This window comes from Papilio machaon, chromosome 13, assembly GCF_912999745.1.
Source record: "Papilio machaon chromosome 13, ilPapMach1.1, whole genome shotgun sequence".
NCBI lineage: Eukaryota > Metazoa > Arthropoda > Insecta > Lepidoptera > Papilionidae > Papilio > Papilio machaon.
In genome coordinates, this window is record NC_059998.1 from 3,781,462 (window position 1) to 3,806,448 (window position 24,987).

Consider the following 24,987-nt stretch of genomic DNA (forward strand, 5'->3'; position numbering starts at 1 on the left):
TAAATGCTTAATATTTTGGATTTACAAAGATAAAGACTGAAAATAATTCAAGCTGCACAGATCCAAATAAAATAATAAATGGCCTAATATTTTTAAGTAATTTTTAAAGCTCGTACTCGAGACACAATATCGGGCGGTTTAATTTACGTTTTGTACAAGCATAAAAGTTTATCTTTAGAAAAAGGCACTTCTTTCAGACGATAGCAATTAAATAATGAGGCAAATAACAACTTTTATGAGCATACTATTTTATATAGCCTCTAACAACATAGTACATAGAATACTCATCCTGGTACTTAATATTCGTGTCTTTGTAACACTGGTCGTAGGCACCCTACGCCGCCCTGCGTAGCGACTAGCGATCGTGGCACATTAAATAGTCGCATTTCGAATCCCAAGATAAAAGCTTTTGCTTACTCAGGGATCCACAACATAACAAATCATACTTATGTTACATAATTCTTTTTTTTATTGTGTAGTTTATACTAACGTAGAGGGAACGTAGCAAAGAATCATTAAATATACAATCAGTTCGCTCACAATTACAATATATCTAGTTTGATTATTAACTGAGAAAGTTCAAAGTCAGTCGGTATATTTAATAAATTTATGTAGAGATTTTTAAAACAAAAAATTATATGGAAAATAAATGTAAAGTTAGGCGTTTTATAACATGATGTGTGATATAAAAGATTTCGGCGAAGCCACAATTCCTTATTAAGAAAACCGCATGAAAATCCGCTTAACTCCTTTAGAGTTACTGCCTTATAACGGACGAGGGTGTCAATACATTTTATTATGAAACATGATTCGTAGACCCGTGGAGGTTTATGTTATAAATTCGAAAAATATTTTAAACTTATGCTTTAATATGAATATTTGAGTTATCTTTGTGATATTATGTGTGTATATAATTTGAAATAAAGTAGACTTTCAAGGCACTTTTGGTTTTTCTTCTTGTACAAAAATGAATTTGCTATGAGATGAACCAAATTTTCTAGACATTTGGCACTCATAGAACTGAAAATTTACCTTTGAAATTCATGTAATAGGAATGGAATTAATAGAGGACTGGCGAAAAGCGATAAATAACTCTCGTTTGTAAAGAGCGCTTATTGCGTTCAAAATAGCGTGTCTATAATTATTTAGTGTTATTGTTGTGGGTTGCATATGATGCCAGAGCGCAGCGACAACAGACAGGTGGGAGCGGGCGCGGGCGCGGGCAGCGGGCAGCGGCCACCGGAGGTTTATGTAACGCGGCGCGCAGTAGTCCGGCGACCGCGCGCGGCACACCGCCATGGACCGCGCCAGCGGTGGCCCGCCGCACCCGCCCGCGCACTCCGGCTTCGGCGCCTTCTGCAGCGCCATCTCCGACACGCTCTCGGTACGTAACCGTGACGACATGAAACCCCTTCCCCTCGCCGACCCCCACGCCGCCACACACACTATACACTCGCATGCGACACGAACGCGCCAACACTAAAACACTTTTTGGCGCCAACGCACCATTTCTTCCCGCTCAAATTCCGCCGATAATCAAACTGTCACGTAAATAGCTATAATTTGGAGCACGTGGCCGTCGAGGTCGTCCGGACTTCTAGTACGGCACAGGTGATAGACGAGAGGGTTTTTGAAAAAAAAAAGTCATCGGGTGGGAATAAAAAATATAAACAAGTTTATTATTAGAGTGCTCGTTCGGGCCGGGTCGCACGGCCGTGATTTGTCCGATGGCTGTGATATACAGAAATACCCGCGCAATAAACGTATCTCCGCGGGACGTACAAAGCCCGAGCGTGACATCGCGCGCGCGGTCTGTGCAAGTCGCCCGTCGCCCGCCACCTGCCCGCCACGACCGGCCCTTCGCGCTCTCTCTCGGCGCTACGAACCAAAAGCACCGCATCACCTTCCTGTCTGACAACCTCCGTTTATCACTGACATAGGTATGAATAACCTTTTATCTCCAATGTAATAGTTCAATAAAAAGCTCTATCTTTTTCGTCAAATATTGTTTTATCAATTGTTCTTTATATCGCCTCGTCGTCACGGAAAAATGTAGATTGAACTTTGAAAGTGCGCGGGCTGGAGCTTGTTTGTTTTTATTTAAAATTCTGTGAAGTGAGCTCAACACTTTATGTGTTTGTAAACTAAAATGGTTTTATGGAGTGATGAAGTAATCAGGAAAATTAAATTTCGTTAAGTATTAAAAGTAAAGTAGAAGTAGAGTTTAGCTTTGATCTGATAAATGCAATTAGAGTTTTATCAGTCATAGTCCAGTCTCAGGGTCGAGAAAGTTCAATCTTAGAAATTCTTTATAGTCTTTTGTTTTGGTTTATGGACAACAATAAAATTGAGTTGTATTTTAGGATGTAGAGATTGGAAAACGATAGTTTACCGTTTGTAAGTTGTTCCTACACGTGTGAGTGGGAACATTAGTTAGTGGTACACGCGATGATTAGTGGTATCGTGCATTGGCAACAGCTGATAGCACCAAAGTACTACGCGTCTGTTCTCGACTGCCAACGCTCTACATGGCCGCGCGGTGCACATACAAGCACCTTGTTTTGTGTTGTGTCATTTTTAAATTATTTATATTTGTAAGTAAGTGATTGATAAATTAAGTATTGTTTCTATTTGCTTTATTTTATATCGAGAAGTAGATTTTACATTTTTTTTAAATTATGTAAACTAATTAAAAACGGCTACATCTACATAGTATTAGTCAGGTTTCGATAGTCTGGTCACGTCAGTGTAGCCGTTTTTAATTAGATTGTGACAAGTACTCAATGAAAACGCTTCGTTTTAATGTATTTCTAAGCATTTATTTTTAACAAAGTATCGAAGATTTAAATTTAGGGAAGCGTTAACAAACATTTGTGGGTGTTATTTTTGATCTTTTTATATTATGAAGGTTTAAAACATATACCTACTTGTATTTCATTAGTAACCAACAAAAATAGATTTACTTTTAAAATATTATTGAAAATTCCATTTAAAGCGAACTTATGACGCTTTTATCTGTTTTCTTATCGCATCTTAACATTGTGCACTGGTTCATTCGATTATAATTAATTGAGACAATTTTGTCTTATTTATTTAAAGTAACGAATTATAATTGAATCAACCAATAGGTGATAAGAAAGCATTGTAAAATATCGCGCCACTTTGTCTGAGTAGCATTCAATAATATCGCCTGTCAGGGACAAAGGCGGCGATGCAAGGTTGCCACTGCCACTGCCACTGCCATCACTTCATGGTCCGCATCGATCCAGTCCGTCATTCCCTCTTTCTCTAAACCCATTTTCCACTAAGCGACTGACTGCGAATGTTAATTCTATGAGCAATGTGCAATATTAAAAAAAATGAACGCGCTATATTATGAACATAGGTAATCAGTAAAAGAGATATTATATACATACAGTATTTTTATAATAATTTTTTTTAATCAGAACCGTCAAGTTCAGAAAATAATTACGCAAATATTTTTATGTGAAAATCTGTACTTTTCAAAGGATTTTGAACATATCGAGATCATTGACATGTACATTTTGTAAACGATACGATATTCACAATTTCCTCTAGCATGCTGGTGCTTAGTGGAAAAGCGGTCTTATCGTGAAGATTAAAATTCCATCGACAAAGCGTCCATATATTAAACTAGTTATTTTCCTTTGAATGGGAATGCCTTTATATTAAAAGTTATCGGTGATAAAGGAATACTACGGATTTTATTCGGTCACTTTTAGATTTAAAACTCAGACTGCAGACTGTAGTTTATTTTAACTGCAGTATTATTACAGCAATATTCATAAATCACGTCTATTTTTCTATATAAATACTTATTTTTAGTATTATTTGTACAATATTATATGTAAATCTTAAGACAACAAAAGGGTAACGTTTAGAAATGTATCTTACGTATTTTTGTTAATATTCTTTTATTTGAAACACTCTAGGACGGTTTTACATCAAATTTACATTTTGTCTGTAAAATACTTGTGTTTTAGTTCTTATGCAGTGCAGTTTTAGTTTTTTTTTAAACAATGAATTTGCAGTTAAACGCGACTTTGGCCATGCAAAATTAATAAAACCTAGTAATAAATATTCCCTATGTCACCCGGGGACAGTGTAGTTTCACATAAGTGAATTTTTGTTTCAAATCGGTTCATTAGTTTCGGAGCCTATTCAATGCAAACAAACGACAACGTCTTGCTCTTGCTCTTTATAACATTAGATTAGTATAGATTACAACTATATTTTTAATCTGTCGCGTGCAGTAATACAGATACTTATAAATTCAAACATAATAAAAATATTATTTTACAAATTAACTTGATATTAAAAAGAAATCAATAGCCGTTATTTTTGGAGAAAGATGAGTTAATTTTGATCAGTCCGTATAGCAGGAAATAGCAATTGGACGGTACGTAGCATGCGGTATGGTTTTGAGGTTATAAATAGAAGGTAGGCAACGCGGCCACTGCTCCTGTTATTCTGTTCGGACAATCATGACCAGGTTAATGCGACACGCTTAGAGGTCAGCTCCGCGTTTCTAAGGTTATTGGATCACATGTTTCGCGTAAACACAATCTGCAAAATTATTTTTGAAGGTGGCAAATAACTAATCAAGATATATTTTCCAAATTATAGGGAATATTCGGAAAATATAAGCGGTATTAGATAACAATATCAAGGTAATTGATCAGTTCACAGAAAACTCTACGGATTGATTTCTATGAAGACAGTTTCCGTGAAAAGATGAAAGTAAACAAGTTGGGAATCGCACAGCCAATTATTATTTTTTCATTATCCCCTTGCTAGTTGAGATGGAAGAATTAAATACCAAATATTTTTTAAAGTCTTTTTCGATATTCCATAAGAAATAAAATTGTTTTGAAATATTTGTAAAGATGAAACTTAGTCTATCGATATGTTTGCTATTTTAGGAAGTTTCCTTTGAAACGTACAAAAGTTGGATTTTAAAGATTGAAATGAGATAATTCATTTTGCCCTCGTACTATTTTGAAATCAGTTCGCAATAGTTTTATTTAGTCTATTGTCTATTTTTTGGCGCATATTTAGTCTACGTGGTCAAAAAGTCGAGAACGTACGCAATAATGCGATATGGAATCGAAGCGATATTTGTTTAATGTTCTGTTTCGCACATGGTTTTATATACTGATTAACATTTCGGAGAATAAAACGAATGACTCCTCATTCTTTAAAGTCCGTCAAAACTCGCAATGAAAAAGAACGGACAGTCAAAGAATTAAATTTGCTTCCCATTTAGGATCAAATATTGTGCACGAAGCTGGCACCAAATAGATATAACTTAGCATATATGTTGCTATGATTCGTTCAGCGGACAGGCTCATTACGAGAAACCGAAACTATAAAAGCTGCGTTTTACTTCGTTTTAAGATTATGAGAGATTATGAGATGTAATAAGGAATTTAATCAAACGACGAAAAAATCTGTTTTTAGTGCCAAAATATACTTTTTGACTATTTTTGTGAGTTTTCACCGCCGCCGCAAAACAAAAGAAACAAAATCTTAGTTTTATTTTTTATGAACATCAGTTTTGACATATGGAACTATGTAAACTAGACCGATAGTTAAATGCACGTCTTGTCGCATGGCTGCCGCTGTTACACATAACTTCTCAGCACCTATTTTTTTAATTGGCCGTTCTCCAAAAGATTCTCAGAGGAAACGTGTAAAATATTTCTTCGAAGTATTAGGGAGTTGCCCACTAAAAGCAAAACTATCAATTCTAAGTGACCTACTAAATATTTTTGAAGGATTTTCAACTGCAATAAATATCATCTTGTTTTCTTTGTGATTATATAAATTTTGCATCTGACGAGCTTGATATTTCGGTAACGTCTCTTTATCTATATATATAAAAGAAAGTTGTGTTAGTTACACCATTTATAACTCAAGAACGGCTGAATCGATTTAACTGAAAATTGGTGGGCAGGTAGCTTAGAACCAGGAATAGGACATAGGATAATTTTTACCCCGTTTTCTTTTTTTTTTTATTCTGCGCGGACGGAGTCGCGGGTAAAAGCTAGTTTATATCTGTCACTCGCGACTACGTCCGCGTGGAATTAAAAAGAAAGAAGTAGCCTATGTGTTCTTCCAGACTATATTCTACATCTGTGCTGTTCATCAAGATCCGTTGACCCGTTACGGAGATACCTTCAAACAAACATTCATCCACCCATCTAAACTTTCGCATATTAGCAAGATTTTAAGCCGAGGTTACTATTAGTTAATTTATTTATTTATTCGATGACAGAAATCTGTCTTCTATATCTCAGTATGTTTTTCCCTATCACCGCTAAAAGCTTCCCGCCTGACTAAAGGTGTGTAGTGAGTAGATTACCACTTAGTTGATGTCATCGACATACTGGTGTAAAACCTTGGCCGTGATGTTCACAGTTTTTTTTTCTTATAAATATATATTTTTAATGATGCTACTTTACAACTGATAGTTATCTGATCTAGTTAGGTACTGTTGATTTAACGAGAAGGTATGATTTTAATTTTACTACGTCCCATCTTTTAGAACTTAACTAATAAGATCGCAGAATTATGATTACAGTTTTTTGAAAATTGACCATTGTAATAGTACAAAGACCGCTATTTGGGGAAATTTTTCAAGTAGCCCTTTCTTTGTCTGGTCTATTTGAGAATATACGACTGTATAGATTAATAACAAAATAATAGTCGTGTGATTCGGTACTTCATTAGTCAGTCCTTGTCATACATTGTATATAGTAACAAATAGGGCTTTGGCACCAAGCATATGGTGTGTTAAATTCTATGTTTAGACCGGTCTAAAGAACGTACCGTTGACACGATAATCTACGTGACGAAATCATTCCTTCAATGGTTGCCAACATGTTATTAAGACAAACGATTAAGTTGTAAAGTGCCGCCCTTAAATATTGTCACGTTGATCAGCTGCTACATGTTTATGTTTGCGTATTATTTTTATATCAATATGCGTGATGTCGTGTGACTTTTAACGCTGGTTTAAGCATTTGGCATGCAAAAGATCCTTGATTTTCTAGTAAATGACCCGTAAATCCTAAGCTTTTATAGTCGTATGATAATGTTAGACATTATAATAATATACTTCGACCGTTTGAACATAAACCTTTGGTGTTACCTCGGACCAATTTTACAACAAAGTTTCAATTATTCCTCACATTTAAGAAGTACCCAGCTGATGTATTTAGCAGTTTATAAAAGATCTTTATACATCCGAGTTTTTTACGTATCTTGATGAAATTTGGCAAAGATGTAGAACATAGTCTGGAAGAACATATAGCCTAATAATTGAGTTTTTTTTAATTGCGTGCGGATGGAGTTGCGGGCGACAGCTAGTATGCATATATATAGAAAATCTCGTAAAATATAGCAAATTTTTGAGAAAGCATTAAATATTTTATTAAATTATTAACAAAAGCTTTTAATTCCAGGGTATGGCCACCACATCAAGAACTAGAAGGAAGGTAAGATTAATTTTTTTTTACTACAATAACAAACATTCCTAATCATCGTAGAAGTTCGGTTTTAAGGTTATAAAAATAGGTTATATAGGTGTAGGTAAACATTGAGAAAGATACATACAAATCATATAATTTGATAATAACACTCAAAGTTACTTTGTTTTAAATGAGCCGGTAAGCGCTTAAAATATTTTCCTAATTGCTTAGTCGGAGTATAGATACAATGTAAGGTTACTGAACTCATTATTTCGTACTGATATGACTTTGTACAATTCTTTTATATTTTTCTGTTAAAATTATGCGTACCGGGTATCGTAATATAGTATCGTATTGGATAAGATAATTTTAGATAACAACAAGAGATTTAATTTTCTATAAGTAATTAAAGATCTACTATTCGTATGTTTTGTGGATGTAATTCGTCAAGCATATTTAGAAGCTTTTGAGAAGTATTTTACAAGTGCCTCGTTTGGTAGCCGCAGAATTTACAGCGGCAATGTTTGGAATCCTTCAAAGCTCATTGTTTGTCACAACAGAAGCGTGTAAAGTATGTTTGTGAAACATTTGCATATGTTTTGAAACATATAACTAAACATACAAATTTTGTGGTCACTGAAGGTACACAATTTTCAGTTATGTGATATAACATAATTTGTAAGTTATGTAAGTAAGTTCTATAGAATTTACATAAATTGAAATTATGCGAGAACATAAAGACGTAATTTTTTTGAACTGTATCTCAAATGAAACAAAAAATTAAAATTGTATTTGCTACTATTCATATACCAAAAACATTATTAATTATTTAATAAGCGCAATAATTTAATCAATCGTTAACTAGAAATATCGTATGGTTAATTAAAGAACATGTTTTTGTGAATAACAGAGCAAATTATTAATGTTTCTTAACATACCATTCCTAGGTGTCATGTGGCCAGTAATATAAATAAGTTTTCTCCTTTGAAGTTAATTATTTCTGCGTAAATACTCATACCAAATGGTATATCTTCATAAACACTTCATTCCTCAATAAGAATTGATTACATAAGTATTTTCATAAGTATTTATAATGGCACTCATTTATAAGTAAACCTTTTCAACAAGAAAGATAAACTTATAGATAAAATTAGTTATGTAATATATCTGATGTCTTTCTTACCGTGGATTTCTGAGACCAAAATCTCTATATAAAACATATCGTCATCCTTGTTAATGACAAAACAGTAATAACAATATATTTTGAACAGAGATTTTGGTCTCCCACGGTAACTCGGCTTCTACGGCCGAAGCACATGATGTTGAATACATCTACTTCTGTATATAAGATACCATGTGAAGATTATATCAAGATATACAATATTTGTGTGTACTTAGCCTTTAGTCTTCTTGTTGCGGTGTTCCGACATTGTCTCGACTCGACCTCGAATACTCATGTATGGTTTCCAACGTCAAACTCAATCTGTAGCATATTGAAAGAAAGAACTTTCCAATCGAATTTACTTAAAAATTTTACCATGTTTGTTGTTTTCTTGAAGATGGCTTAGTAGTAAATTAAACTTGTTTTTCGTGTTGAAAATTTTTGTATAAAACGTGGTAATCCTTTCTAATGGATTTTCATTGAAAAAATAGAGATATGTATCCATAAACGTATAAGAATATTATAACTAGAAATAAATTTGTAACAAGGAAATTTATCTAAGTGTATAAATGTGAAATCTGATACCACAAAGATTCGGTTTACGCATTCATAAATTTTATTTTACACGTTTTAAGTCAAAATTTTTATAGCATTTTTAGGCAAATTTTTACAAGCGTTTTACAAGTTTTCAGTCTCTAATAAATGAACTTATAGCAATGAAAGAGCTATAAAATTTATGAAATTTGCGTAAAAATAGCAGTAACAGGCTTAGATTTATTCATCAAATGTTTTCAGTGTCAAAAAACTTGTATTAAAACATTTTAGCATCACCTAAATAAACAAAGATAACAATAGTTATATACTCAAACGAGTTACAGCAGAGAAATTTCACCCTAAAACATAATATTTTTAAAGAATAAGCTTCGGAAGATAGTAACATTTTTAAATTGACTGACATAAACAAAAAAGGCGTCTACGAATCTATTACTTGTTGCTAAGTCACGAAATTGGTACGTGATATAAAAGCTCTGTACAATGTTACAGCTACAGACAGTATTTACACTCTGAAAAAGAAAATGAAAAACCTCAGCGCTTTTGTTTCTTTCCAAAAAAGTATATATCGCATATTTTGAATAAATTAATTACGAAACGTTGAAATACGCTTTAACAAATGATGTATAAAAGCTAGATAAATTTTACATTTTAAAACATATCATAGTATGCGATATTTGATGTTACCTTTATTTTCTATACATATGTGGTAAATATCGCCTGAAGTTTTATCATAAGCGATAAAAGTATAACTCAAATGTATGTCCTTTTTACGACTCTACTAAATAACTAGGAGTCCGACAATTACTTTCACTTTTACGTAAAACATTTCCTAAATTCGTAAACTAGTTATGTATATTCATATCCTTATTACGAAAAAATAATCAATAATACCATACAACTAACGAAAGAAGTTAAGCCACCTGAGATCCCTGAGATAACTGCAGCCTCTACTATCAATTGGGTTACAAGGCAAGAGATCTGTTTTAACCTTTTATATGTGCACACTCGTTTTCTTTTAAATTCAAATAGTGTCTAATAGCTGGAAACATGCCAATGTGTACTCTGCGGTAAAGCGAGATAATCTTATCAATTTTTGATCTGTATCTATGCAAGGTTACTTGTTTGAAAGTTAAACTACATTTTTACATTAGGACATTTTCTCAAATGCGAGCGTTAAGTCACAATCAATGTACACAAATAGATCGACATTCTCGAAAGGAAGTGTTTCCTTATTTTTTTCGTTTTTTCACTGCCGAAACAGATATACAATCCGCTTTTGTTTTTAAAGAAAATGCCAGGAATCACAGCACGTTTTCGTACATGAGCAACGGCAGTACTAAATCACGGTTACAAGAGTTCAGAAAGGAAGGTCTGGCTTATAAAGCTGCATAATTTATAAGTGAAAAACTTTTCCAGCCAATTGGACGTAAAAAAACCTGTGGGAACGGGTAATTCTTACACTGCAGGTGGTCTTCAGTTGGGGCGATGCCAATATTGTGAGAATTGACGCCGCCACAAGATATGTTCATGGCTAAAAGAATACCTCTTGCCTTGGTTTGCTATTTAGCGGGATTTAAAAAACGTCGATTGCTTTTTGTTACTGGAAAGACTTCAAAGAAGTTAAAAAAAAACTTTTAAACGATATTCGTTTGTTGTTTTAAAATTAATTTAAATAAGGTTTATATATGTATTTAATTACGATACCGTTTTTCCATATTCGGTTCCCAAACGGAATAGTAGAATTTGACATATTTACACTTTTAGGCGCTTTCATTCAAAGATCTTTATAGTTCAAAGAGTTACAATTTTGTTTTACTATTATTAGATTTATATCGGTTCTTAGTTGATATAGAATTCTAAATTTAATTTCTGATTCCTTAAGCTTTGTAGGATCGGATTTGAACATCTGTTGATTTTAATTTTTCTATTGTTTGTTGTTACATTTAAGAAAACGTATGAATAATGTCTTCAAGGAATTCTCATATACTTTGGTTGTTTAACATTGAATGATTTAAAGCTGGCTTTGAAGATGGCAACACAAGCGTAATTATTCAATTCCTTTGAATGTAGCGATCCATCATAAAATGTTTATTTACCTATAGATATGTCATTTTTTCCACAAAGCGCGGAGGTGTGTGTTGGCGATGGTTCGTGTTGATTTGTTGCCAAATGCAAGAGACTATTTACAAATATCACATGGTGTATCCTCAATTGATGTAATTTCGAATAGGACTTCCACACGAGGGTAGAACAGTGCGGGTGAGCAGTACTCCTATTGTAGAAAATGTAAAATTCAATTAGTGATAGAAAAGTCAGAAATATCAGGAAGTGATAATAACTTTTGATATGTGACGTATCTATTATTGTACATTCTAACACAGTTTGATGTTTCTATTAACAATGCAGCTAATCGAATGCTACTTTACTTACAATCTCTGTTTTGTTTGACAGTAACTCACTGCGCATTCAAACAATAGCAGTACTGCACTGTCCTGCTGCTATGCCTCAAGTTTCTGCCCTCGTGTGAATTCATAAGTATTCCACTCGATGGATAGAGGAAGTATACGTTACATGAGAGCACTCACTCATTGTCCTTCACATTTTCACATCTTGGCAGCCGATGTACATTTCAAAATACCACTGGTATACGATCCATTTGAATTAAAACTAATAAACTATTAAAGCTGTCATTTTATTTACACTATAATATATTGTAATTAAAGTGGTTTAAAATAAGAAGGTAAATTTTAGCATACTAGTGTTTGTGTTTATAAATATCATCGAATTACGGTTATTGCAAGTTTCTTATGCAGTTTATACTTTAAAAATTATCAACAAACCTTGTTGTTATTGAATAGTACGGTATATTGATCAGACAAAAGGTTGATAAGCGGCTTCACAAGATTGATATCATCGATAAAATTATGATAAAAGCGGTGACTATTAACACTTTATATCGTTAAACAAAAGAGTGAACGTTTTATATTAATATATTTGTGACAAAAAGTGCTGTGTGTATGTCTTGTAGTGACAATGATTTGTGTTTGCAGCAAGAGGATGAGAAAAAGAATAAAAAGAAGCAGCCGCCAGTGGACGAGCGGCCGACAGTTCCTGTACCCAGTGATGCAATGCTTAACAGTAAGTGTTTTTTATTTTACTACAAAATTACACAGTCGGATATAAGAGTACTCTTGTTCCAGATGTGCCAAAACAAATGCCGGGTACTATAAAAAAAATTACTATAGTAATTGTTCGAAACATAGGCGTTATAACGCCAATACACAATAAGTAATTCCTCGAAGAAAAAAAAACATCTTTTTTGTTTTATGTCCGCTCATTCTATTTACCGATTTGAAAATTTAATTCGATTCGTTTCCAATGTTTACTAAAAAAATCGATCTTTAGTTACCTCCGTTGTCGATTAAAACGTCTACGGCTAGAAGATTTACAAATGCCAGCCTTTGAAAAGAAAAATATTTTGAATTCTCGCGAATACTTGATGCTGGTATTTCCCCGTTTGAATACGTCCAATCATACATAGATACTTCGTGGCTATTTCACTATTCCTATTTATTAATAGCTTGTACACTTGTTTGAAGAGCAATATACTTAACGTTATAAGATAAATTAATTAATACTTTTGGCACCAAATCGCATAGCTCTCACTTTCGTGATAGCGTAACCCACACACGTACCAATTTTATGTTATTTTATTTTGATTTCGAAGTATTTGTAATGGTCCATTAACGCGACATGCGTTTCCTGTTATTTCAGGAGTTCTGTTTTAAATTACTATGAAGTGTTATTTGCTTTTAAAATGATAAGAAAGTTTCAATATTTAACATGAGATTATACAACATTGAGAATATTTGTTGTAAGTTATTTATTTGATAATATTTTCATTTTTATTTTTGGAATAGATTAAAATGTAAAGGTATATTTAAATATTAATTTTAGTATAAAGAAAGAAATCTTACTAATATTATAAATCCGAATGTGTAGATGAATGGATTGATGGATGTTTGTTTGAAGGTATCTCCAGAACGGATCTTGATGAAATTTGACACAGATGTAGAACCTAATCTGAAAGAACACATAGGCTTATTAAGTGTCTTTTATAATTACGCGCGGGCGGAGTCGCGGGCGAAATCTAGTATTTAATAAATGCATAAGCATTATGACATAAGAAATAACTTCTTTATGTTTTTATCATCATCATCATCTTTACGTTAATACAAATAAAGCTGCAAGTTATTTCATTAACGTATGTTTAACATAGCGCTTCCTGTGTAAAATGAAACCTATTCATATGAAATGTTATTATTGCGAAAAATTTAATACAACACACAACTTGCCGTGATGTCAAGGACGCCCATTATGATATCGACTTTCATTAATTGTATTTGACTTGTATATCGAATAGTCACTTTAATTAGTGTTAAATGAAAAATGTCATTACTCTAATAATGAATAGGATGTGGTTGTAAACAAGGTAAGAGTTCATAATTTCTAATTAGTTATTAACTAGTTTATACTTAATTGAAGATGACTAATACGGGAATATTGTCGTTGTGTATTTTCACGATAATAATTCATCAATTCTGTCGAAGAGAGGTAAAAAAAATTATAATAAAAATTTGAAATTTTAGTTTACTTATTGGCTTATATACACGAATGTTTTTTGTTATCTTACTAACCTTATAAATGCGAAAGTTTGGATGGATGGATGTTTCTTTGAAGGTATCTCCACAACGGCTCAACGGATCTCGATGAAATTTGGCATAGATGTAGACTATATTCTGGAAGAACACATAGGCTACTCATTATGTTTTTTTTAATTACACGCGGATGGAGTCGCGGGCGACGGCAAGTTTTTAATAAACATGAATTGTACATTGTAATGACAACTTAGTAGGTACATGTTTCCATATTACGAAAGCATATAATTATATAGTCTATCCGGTGAGAGACTGCTATCGCGTTTAATTCTGTCAGAAAATATGTTAAATATTATATGAGAATATAAAATGGTATAAAAAAAACATGACATGACAACTTCGTGACCTTATAAAAGTAATATTGATTATATTGTAATAGTTATAACATACAAAGAACCTGTTATTATTTTGTCATCCATTTGTTCTGTATTTTTTACTGGTGAAACAATTTTTGAAATCGATGCAATAACTTTTGAGTTAAAACTAATCCAGAACTGAGAAACTTTTAAAATGTTTCACATTTTTGTAAAAACAACACTCTCGTTGCTTGGGAAATTTTGAATAAATTTGTGTAAAGTCATTATGTAAAACAGTTAAAGTAGAATTAAAAGTTCATCAACATGCTAATAGCTTGTGGCAATATTCCAAAAGCGATTTGATAACAAGATATTTTATAGAGTCGCGACTTAAATTATTAGAATATTTGATTACAATTCTTTTCTCGTAATTCACGAAAAAAAATGCTCTGTCATTACCTTGAACTTGACTAAAGAGGGAAAGAAAGAGAAAAGGAGGGAAAGAAAGAGAAAGAAAGAGGAAAGAAGGAGAAAAGAGGGAAAGAAAGAAAGGGAAAGGAGTAAGGAAGGAAAAAAAATTAAGGGTAAAACAATTGTAGTTGACCGTTATTTTCAACTATCTATTTTTATGTCATATTTTTAGTGATGTCTTAATAAATACTTAGGCTGTGTCTCCGGAAGTCAAACACAGCTATGACTTTCGCTTTTCTTTTTAATCATTTATCAATAAATCTCGAACTATTATCATATCTGTGGAACAAATGTCTCGGTATCGCGGTTTCTCGCTATTACTCAGGTACAACCTCGATGACAACCAGAATGACGATAAGATCCTATTGATTAGAATTTAGCGCGAGGTGAGAAAAATTACACGTTAATGATATTTTTTTAAGATTATCAGGAAAGTGAGTTGCTATTTTTTTTGGTTCTTTGTATATTTGTAACGATAATCTGATTGACTTATTATGGTTGTAATTAAATAGTGCCTCCTCTGAATGATTTAGACAATATGATACATTAGTAGCGCGTTCTTTGAATACCAGACAATAATACCAAAAAATCGACAAAATGAAACTAAATAGATTTTTTTCGCATTAAAGTTTTTGTTATTTTTACTTTAAATTTTTTATGTATGGCAAATATGGTTTTCTCAACTTATTTATTTGCTCACCGGAAGGTAAATATTAAATGCAAAAGATTAGATAGATGCAGGGGTGTTACAAGGTATCTCCAGATCGGCTGCAAGGATCTCGACGAAATTTGGTATAGATGCAGAACAGTCCGGAAGAACACGTAGGTTTTTTTAATTCCGGGCGGACGGTATTGCGGGCAACAGCTAGCTACACATAAGTGTTTGTTTCGTTCACTTTCCTGTGTTTTTGTTATTTCATAGATAATAAATTCTCATGTCTTTATTGTTGTTCTTTGCTGAAAAAATAAAATTAACTAGTTAAGTGTTTGTTTTCTTATTGTAAGCTAATTATATTAAAAATTACACGTCTCTATTATTTCTTTTGTCTCTCTTTTGTATGAATTAAAAATAATGATGAATACTCGTCGTCGGAATTCTAAATTTATGCATTGAATGTTAGTTTTTTTTTCATAATTTAATGTCATAATTTTAATTTTGATTATGTTCATGATACTAGCTATTTATACCAGTGAACGCTGGCATACAAAGGAGACTTACTAAAAATAAACTTTTAGAAATGCCGATAATACGGGGTCATCAACACCGTTTAATGCTGAGCCAAAGAATGTTGTGAAATATATGTATCGGTAAAATGTTATCTGTTATCATTAACTGTGTAGACCGAGTCTTGCTACGTAGCTATCCTCTACGCGTTCATTATTTATATAGAAAGTTATTGGAGAAAAAAAATATATTTGCATGAAACTTTCACTTTATTTTTCCTTTTTTTTCCTTATTTGTAAGCGATAATTTGGGCTGTATCAAGCTCATTAATTAGTACTATCATTAAATCCGATTTTCCCATCCGTAGAATAACTTTAGTGGCTACGGGGGTTAAAATCAAATAACTTAGTATAGTTTAGTAATATTTTAAAACAAAACACTAACATATAAGAAATTTATTAAGTAAACAGAAATGTGTTGAAATTTGTATGCGTTTTTTTTTGGAATTTTTTTTTGGTAGAAGAAAAAAAATAAAATAACGTTGCGAAGCTCTGGCAACGACTCTGAAACGAATATAATAAATCTCTAATTCATGTTTTATTCGGAAGCTACATTCGCAGGGTGTTTTTTTAGTTTTGTTTCTTAAAAATGGGTGCAGCATTTTCAGTGGAACTGTACTTTGTAATTATCCTTAGATGCGACGATGAATTAAAATTGTATCAATATACAAAGAAAATTTCTTACTTAAAAAAATCTCCAAGACAGAAAATAATAATTTGGAAAATTGATTGGCAATATTGATAAGAGTTGGTACAAACAAAATTTAATTTGAAGAAAAGAAGAAAGTAACAGTAGAACTGTTATATACTTAGTTTATATTATTTCAGTTAAATGGTTACAGATACAATCTGCTTATATATATCATAACCATAAAAAATCCTGAGCCAATATATAAATAGAAAGCTTAGTATACCATCTCAGACGTACTCTTAAAATGATTAAAACCTACGTTTGCGTACTTAAAAAAATAACTGATACAATAAATTATGTCTTGTAGGGCTGTTAGGCAGTCATAACTTAAGTATGTTAGAAAAACTATAAACTAAGTGTCTATAACGAATATATGTGAAATGCCTTTTCGTAACGTTTTCGAGTAAATATGTCAAAATTTGTAAGGTTTGTCGTTGTACTTTACGTCCTATAAGGTTAAATCTAATACGAATATAATACAAATTTTGTTGATACTTTCTCCCAAATTTTCGTGTTACGCTCTCTGAAGAATCAAAATTCGACGTATTTACTTCTATTCGATCTTCGAAACTATCAAATTAAAATCGTTAATTTGTAACTTATAGTTTGGTTAAGTTTAAGTTACATAGCTTTACATTCCGTTTGCATTTATTACCTACTAGCTATAGCCCGCGACTCCGTCCGCTCGGAATTAAAAAAAAACTAAATAAGTAGCCTATGTGCTCTTTCAGACTATGTTCTAAATTTATTCCAATTTTCAACGAGATCCATGCAGCTGTTCTCTGGAGATACCTTCAAACAAAAATCCATCCATCTATCCAAACATTCGCATTTTTAATATTATTAAGCTGCTTAATAGGTGTTGTTTATAAAGTATACTATAATAGAAATGTGGATAACGTCAAAGAATATGTAGGACGCGTTTCCTCGCTTGCGTTGTCTCGAGCAAGTTATAGTTACAATAGAGGTTGATAACAAACGCTCATCAACACACATGTTTACAGATAAATATCTGGAAATTTAGAGCCGCGATAAGGAAGATATTCACGTAACATTCTGTTAATCTTTTGTCAATATAGTCGTCATTATAAAGCGCTGGGATGTCACCCCGACTATTGTTGATCGCGCAAATTCAGACCAACTTGTTGACGGTACAATTCATTCGAAAATGTAAATTCAATCAAGTGCACAAAAATTTGTTATGGCTACCCCAAAGGATAATGATTTCTGTAAGTCTCGTAATTGTGATTTCCATTACTGTTTCTTGTAGCGTCTAACTTAATTATTTTTTTCGAATGAGGTGTCATTCGAATCACATTTTCCTAGCGTCTTATAAACAACGGTTATACTTCTGCGCTTTCCTTACATATAAAGCCGGTCAGAGAAAAAAGGCAAGACAAATTAGAAAGCAGACAAAGACTTATTAGTGGTTTATTTTTAATTGTAGATCTCCGCACGGCGTTTGGATTGCTGGACCGTGACAGTGACGGGCACGTGACGGCGGCGGAGTTGCAGTTCATGCTGCGCAACCTTGGCATACAGGTCAGCGACGACCTCATCTCGGACCTCATCAAGGATGCCAGTAAGACCGGTGAGCACATACCCACTACTTACTCATCTTATAATTTTAGAGCAATATACATGAAATCCTTTAATCAGCTCTAAGCGGACAGCAGCTCTTCTAAATGTTTTATATTCGTCATTATACTTTTTGCAACTCTGCAACATTGCAATAAATTATTACCAATTTGTTTAAAGCATTAACGTAGAAATGGTTTTGTATCTCGCCTATTGTTCTTTTTTAAAAATTCGTTATCCTTTTATATCTACACAAATATTATAAAGGCTACTGAACCGATATGAAATAAATCACTGTTAGGAAGCTATCTTGTCCTCGGTTGACATAGGCTGTATTTATTTCTAGTTTTTTTTTTCATTCTGCGCTGATGGAGTCGGGGGCAACAGCTAGTTATACATAAAATTACCATTACCCACACGAATGCTACAAACTGAGAGCTATTTTAACGCCAACAAATTTTCGAACTGTGCTATATAATTTTTATATCTCTACCTTAATTTAACGGGCTATTTTGAATACAAATTGCGAGTATCATCATCGCGTGTTTGTTATTACATTTTTATCGTACGTTTATGTCGCGATATCGTAGCCTTGTTTACATTTAATCTAATCTTTTTTAAAGTATTGAACCATAAACCATCCTCAGTAAAACCATGTACACAACAAACAACCTCTAAGTAACTCTTGTAAACGGAAAAAATAATAAATAACTGTTACTCGCGTCTTCGTCCACACCGGATAAAAAAAATTCTCGTAATAAATAAAGGCTATGTCGCACGGGAATAGTTTAGCTTCCCAATAGTGAAAGAATTTCACAAATAAGTTCTAATACAAATGGTTTCGGAGCCTATTCAATGCAAACAAACAATCAAATCATTCCTCTTTATGATATTAGTTCAAAAAAGGGATTTTTTTTGAGTAATTGCTGATTTCATTTTCAAGGTTAAATTTTATTTTTATTTTCTAACAGTAATTCATTCAATTACCTAAATGGTTGATAAAGGATTAACTACTTTTATTTTGTAGTAACTTAGCAATGCAGGAAAGTGTTCTCTACATTTAAAAATTGAATCATTAACTAGTCGAAAGGTTTGAGACGTAATTTATATTTACGTTTTACATTTTTTTTTTTTTTTTTTTTTTTTTTTATTAATCAACAAAATTTACAGTATTTTTGCTCAGTTGTGTGACTTAGTGCCATTAAACATGGAATGTTTATCCCAGCACTGCGCAGTTCACCATATGTTTACATATCTAATATAAATAACAACTTAAAGTGTACCAATTATACAATATAAAATCTTATCATAGAACTAACTAAATTAACAAATCATTTCGAGGGTAGATATTGTTGGTATTCGTTTACAATGTTAGGTTGCGAACACACTGGCTTATTAATTATATTTTTAGTTTTAGATATATTTAGTTTACCTATTAGTTAATTTTTTTTTTTGTGTATTATCTTTAATTGTTATATTTTATTATGTATTTTTATATATATGATAAAATATCATATTTTTTATTATTATAAAATATATATATTTTTACTTGCGTTTTAATAAGTGTTTTCAGTTATTTTTGTATTATTATTGTAAAAAGTGTTCTTTAAGTTTGCTTTTAATGTTTCTATTATTAAGTAGTTTTCGTGTTTCTAAGGGTATGTCGTTAAGTGTTTTAGTTAAAATATATTTACTCATCCTACTCCCGTAGTAGTTATTTACTTTAGGTAATCGATATTTTTCCTGTGTCTTGTATCTAGTATTATATGTATAATGATCTTGCAACGGTTCTAATTCTGAGAAACGCTCCGATAATAGCAAGAGTTTGACTTTTCCGTGTACCGGAATAACGTTGCAGATTTTGAAAAGTTTTGAGTAATCTTCTTTGTATTTTTCTTTAAGGTGACGAGGAACAATGCATTTCAAGAGTCTAATTTGTAGGTTACATATCCTATCCAGATATGTGCGAAATGTCCTGCCATAGCTGGTTAACCCATATGAGATGATCGAATCCCCTAGAGCATGGTATAGGCTTAGACGTACTTTGTAAGGTATTTTATGCCGAATTATATTTATTTTAGCTAACGTGGCTCTTAACTTGTCACATACGTTATCAACATGGGTTTTCCAGTTCATACTTTCATCTATAGTTAGACCAAGGTATTTGTGACTTTTAACTACAGATATGGGATCGCATGTACACTTGTTTTGCTGATGTTGATTGACACGCGTGGCTGTGGGCTAGTATCTGTATAGGCTTTTCGTACTTAATATGACTGGAATGTATATGTATTATTTTTGTCTTTTTGGCGTTAATGACTAGTCCGAGATCGTGAGATCGTGAGCCCACATTTGACACAATGAAACAATGACAACATGAAACAATGTATTGAACGCAATCTTTTAACTATCATTATCGATCAAAACACATGTGAAAGATATATTTAGAACAAAGTCAAGAAAACGACAAAGCATAAATAAGATTTGTTAACCAAAATACACGTCCTTGCTATCCAGGCCGCTAAGAGAGCGTCGCAGCTGCGTTTTGATTTGATATTCTGCCAAAAACGTATTCGAGTTTTATTCATATTGAGTCAAATCAGTCTTATGGCACAGTTCCGTCGTAGAAATATTTACTTCCAGTTAACTCTGCACCAAAACTGTCTCTGGAAGCCAAATTTACTTTTGTTTATTAGCAGCTGTGTGCTAGATTTTTTGTTGAAAAAAAAAAACAGAATTCTCCATTTTTCATCTTATGTATCAAATTCTATGTCGTTATAAACATGTTGTATTATCTTAAATGTAATGAATGAACCAATTAAAGAATCCATTAAATCAGCTGAATGGGTCGGTTCGACCGGAGAAATTCCACGAACTAACAGAAGACAGGCGTACAGTGGATGCAATTCCGCATTTCATCTGATGAGTAAGCGTACCGAAGGCCTAATTTAGTCTTGTTTTTCTTTTTTTTTTTGGTTTTTTAATAACCGGGGAAGTGCATTTGGCGGAGAAGGTGCATAGGAAGGGAAAATATCCTCTCTCTGTACGTCCTCTCCTTACTCGGCTAAAAGTAGGCAACGTATCTGCAATTTTAGATGTCTATGGAAATCGGTCGCTTCGCTATTTCGGCGAATCCAGGTGCGTGCTTGTTTGTCACCTTATAATAAATAAATAAAAAATAGTATACTTGCAAGGCGTAAATTCCTCAGAAGGTTAATATATAATTTCTGATTTGTATCAGTTGTTATATTTCTTAATTCAAAATTATTTAAAAGTGTTTCAAATGTACAGAAACAAAAATGTTAATTTCTACGAACTACAAACTGTTTTCTTTAGCCGATGGCAATTTTTAACTCTGTATATATTATAATTTATTAAACAACTTTTTGTAGTTGATGGTAAATGCCGCGTGTGATTGATAAATAAAGCTCAGCGGAAACAATTAAATTAGCATACTATCGCACAGATTGTGAAGGGGTTAAGGGGTGTTGCGAGGTGTCGGGGTGTAATAGGATGTGGGCGGGCTTCCGTCGACCTCGCACCTTACCAAGGTTACAATTACCCTCAACCAACATATGACGCTGATTGTACAAATATACGTATGTCCATCATATACATTAGATAGAGGCTCGATTTTCAATCAACTTTAAAGGAGGGGAGAAAATCGATAAGCTTGTTATAATTGATTGTTACCTTAGAACTCTACTACGTTTTAATGCCATCGGACCCTATATACCGTAAGAATTCATTGGGACTCTAACGAAGAAACTCTTCTACCGCAAAAATAAAGAAAAACCATACAAACTACCAAAATGGTTCATAAGGCATTCGTCACAATTTCATCCGCTCGGCAAATTATTGCTTTTTTAACTATAGTAAACCTTTATGTCGGTTATTTCGAGCTTAGATGAAAGGGCGTGAGAAGCATAAAAGTCTGCATAAATTTCAAATATAATTTTGGGCGTATTATGAAATTCTTACACGAGCTATCCGTTAGTCATAGACTGATTTACGTTTTCGAAAGAATTAAAACTGAATTCTTTGTCATTTTGGCTACCGTTGATATGCTCATGTAGATACTGGTAGTTACGAGTAGTTTTGTATTTACAAAGCCACATCAATTACGAGTCCTAACATTTAATTGATCCAAAGTTGTCGTCCAATTTAAGACAAAATTGTGTATAAAAAATGACACATATAAATTCTTGAGATATTATTAAAATAAAAAAGACACTGTTTTTCTTAAAAATCTAATATCAAAATAATGATCGCAACTTAAAAAAACCAAGAGATTTTAAAGCGCTGTTGTCTGTTTAAAAAATGAATTAAAAAAAAACTAATTCAATAAATAAAATAGTTCAAGTATAAACAAAGTTAAGTTCGTGACCTACTTAAATGTGTAAGGTTAAAGTAAAAATACGCATTCGATAAGCAAGTTTCAAAGTTAGGAACCTAACACTACTAAGTATAGATAATCACTTATTCGCGTGTACACACAACCGTTGTAGTTAAGCTACGTCGAAAATTGATTTGCGTCCTCGTGTATACCTTTGATCTAGAATATAACTGCTTTACTCAGTAAATAATTAGTAACTTAGGGAATTTATATTTATGAGAAATTCACACTAAGGGAATGTTAAGAAACTTTAAGCTTTTGTACTGAGAAAACTCATGTAATACTATTTTTATTATAAATGCGGTATTGCGTTTACCTCTACGTATTTGTGTGATGTCTACGGCGTAGCTGTCTACGACAAAATGGGACGTTAACTAATATTTTTTCTTAATTTGATTTTAAAATGAAAATCGTTTAGTAGATATTTATATTTATTCTTATTTCTGTAGACTGTAATGTGAGTTTACTAATTGTGTAATTAGAAAGAAATATTTCATTTTAATGTCTTTAAAGATTACTTTACTCATGACGTCGTGTAATGACATTTTACTTTCATGTAAATTAAGATTCAATTTCAATGACATCACCCATTTTGATTGTTCGTTGTTGCCTATACATAAAGGGTAGGGCCAAAGCTATATGGCAAAGGTCGAAGCGCTAGATAATAGCGTAGTGCGCATTAAATAAACACCACCAAGAAATAAAATTCCCTTGACGAGTTGATTCTATTTGATTGGTTAATAATTTATTCTTAAATGAACTTAATACTAAACTTTTTATTTCAGTTGTAGTCCAGAAACGTTTCAACGGCTATTAATTAATGACACGATAAAGTGAAGGAACCATAAGAAATAATGCAAAGTCCCACAAAGAAATTCCTAGTAGTTACCCCACAGTTCTTGGGTCTTGAGTTTGTTAAATTTATTACTAAGTATGTAACATGTGTTTTGCAGGTAATGGTCTAATAGACGAGAACGAGTTCATGCAGTGGGTGACGAAGATCCAGGCGTTGCAGGGCGTCGACGTGACGGTTAGCGGCGGCGACTCCGAGGAAGAGATCACGAGGGATCTGCTTGCCGCATTCAAGTTAGTATATTATTGTTTTAAAATGGAAATTTTCTAGCGAAAACAAACAGCAGGTAAACTATTTCAGTTTAGTGTATCTTGTTATTTTATCGTCGGTTGTTGGACGTTTCCACAATATAATGATGCCATGAGTCACTATTATTTTTAAAGCCTATTCAAGTACTCTACATGTAAATGTATAAATGTTGCAGGGTGTTCGACCGCGACGATAACGGGTACATAACGCGTGATGAGTTGCGCGCCGCGCTGGAGATGATCGGCGAGCCCGTCACCGATGCTCAGCTCAACCAGGTGCTTGCGCTCGGCGACATCGACCATGATGGACGCATCGATTACGAAGGTACACAACAACACATCATAAACATATTAAACTTGTAGATTGAAGTCGATTGAAGGGGATTGATTTCACCTGTTGATGAAAACCGCGAATACAGGTATTAAATCGCAATTTTTTGACGAGCTGCTTTACTGGATGTTGTTCTGAAATTGACCGTGAAAAAGTTTTACGTTTAATCCGATTTGAGGTTGTTTATTTCCAAAGAAACATTCAATTTGTTTTTAGTTCTTTATCAATGATCTAAGCTTCGTGTTATAAAATTTATAATTTTTTTTTCATTTCAGAGTTCGTGAAGATGCTGTTATAGATTGTACCTCATTGAGCAAGAAAGACCTCATTAGATTTAATGTAATATGAAATTGATTTGATAGCAATAATGTTATCAAGTTGGATGCGTCGGGTATTTGTGGAAGGTGCACTATTTATACGGTTACTATAAAAAAGACAGTATAAACAGCTCTTCCATAGAGATTGTCTTAGATAATGTCTGTTTGTAGTTTTTATAAAGTTTGTGAACACGTACTTATTTTTTAAAGGCCCTTAAGTGCCTATGAATCTTGTTTATTTGCAATTAATTATGGCTTTTAATGTAGAAATAACTAGTTTTGTTGCCGATTAGAAGATTATTGAGATTTTTTGTCCTTCTAGATGGCGCTCTTGAGCTAGATTATTTTTAAGACATATTAGTAATATTTTATTTTCTTTCTCTTTTCTACCACAATTTTGTCGTATTAAAATCTGGATTAGGGCGCCATCTGCAGTTGATATTTTCTACATAATTGTTTAGGTAGGTGTGAGACTTTCGATTGGACGTGCAAAAATATAAAAAAATAAATTATATTGTTTTTATTAACATAATCCATTGATAAAAATTTTAAAATGTATTTTTCCGGGTACTATATTAAGTACATTTTATATTGCAAAAACAAAACTTTTTACTAGTTTAATTTTTTAGTATCACTAACAATATTATCGGCCTA

General features: G+C 32.7%; 1 protein-coding gene across 4 annotated transcripts; it reads left to right on the forward strand.

Moving 5' to 3' along the window:
* The first annotated feature begins 1,278 nt into the window (after nucleotides 1-1,278).
* LOC106717959 (calcium-binding protein E63-1) lies at nucleotides 1,279-24,870 on the forward strand. 4 transcript variants are annotated; one of them, XM_014511944.2, is made up of 7 exons: nucleotides 1,279-1,384; nucleotides 7,488-7,520; nucleotides 12,261-12,348; nucleotides 18,058-18,201; nucleotides 23,538-23,670; nucleotides 23,862-24,010; nucleotides 24,292-24,868. In XM_014511944.2, exons 1-7 carry the CDS (start codon nucleotides 1,298-1,300, stop codon nucleotides 24,312-24,314), a joined length of 657 nt encoding a protein of 218 aa, XP_014367430.1. In that variant the 5' UTR covers nucleotides 1,279-1,297; the 3' UTR covers nucleotides 24,315-24,868. The 4 variants fall into 4 exon arrangements, with proteins under 4 accessions (XP_014367430.1, XP_014367432.1, XP_014367431.1 ...); XM_014511946.2 differs by lacking the exon at nucleotides 1,279-1,384 and adding an exon at nucleotides 1,659-1,940 and having other exon boundaries at nucleotides 24,292-24,866; XM_014511945.2 differs by lacking the exon at nucleotides 1,279-1,384 and adding an exon at nucleotides 2,514-2,594.
* Nucleotides 24,871-24,987: the final 117 nt, after the last annotated feature.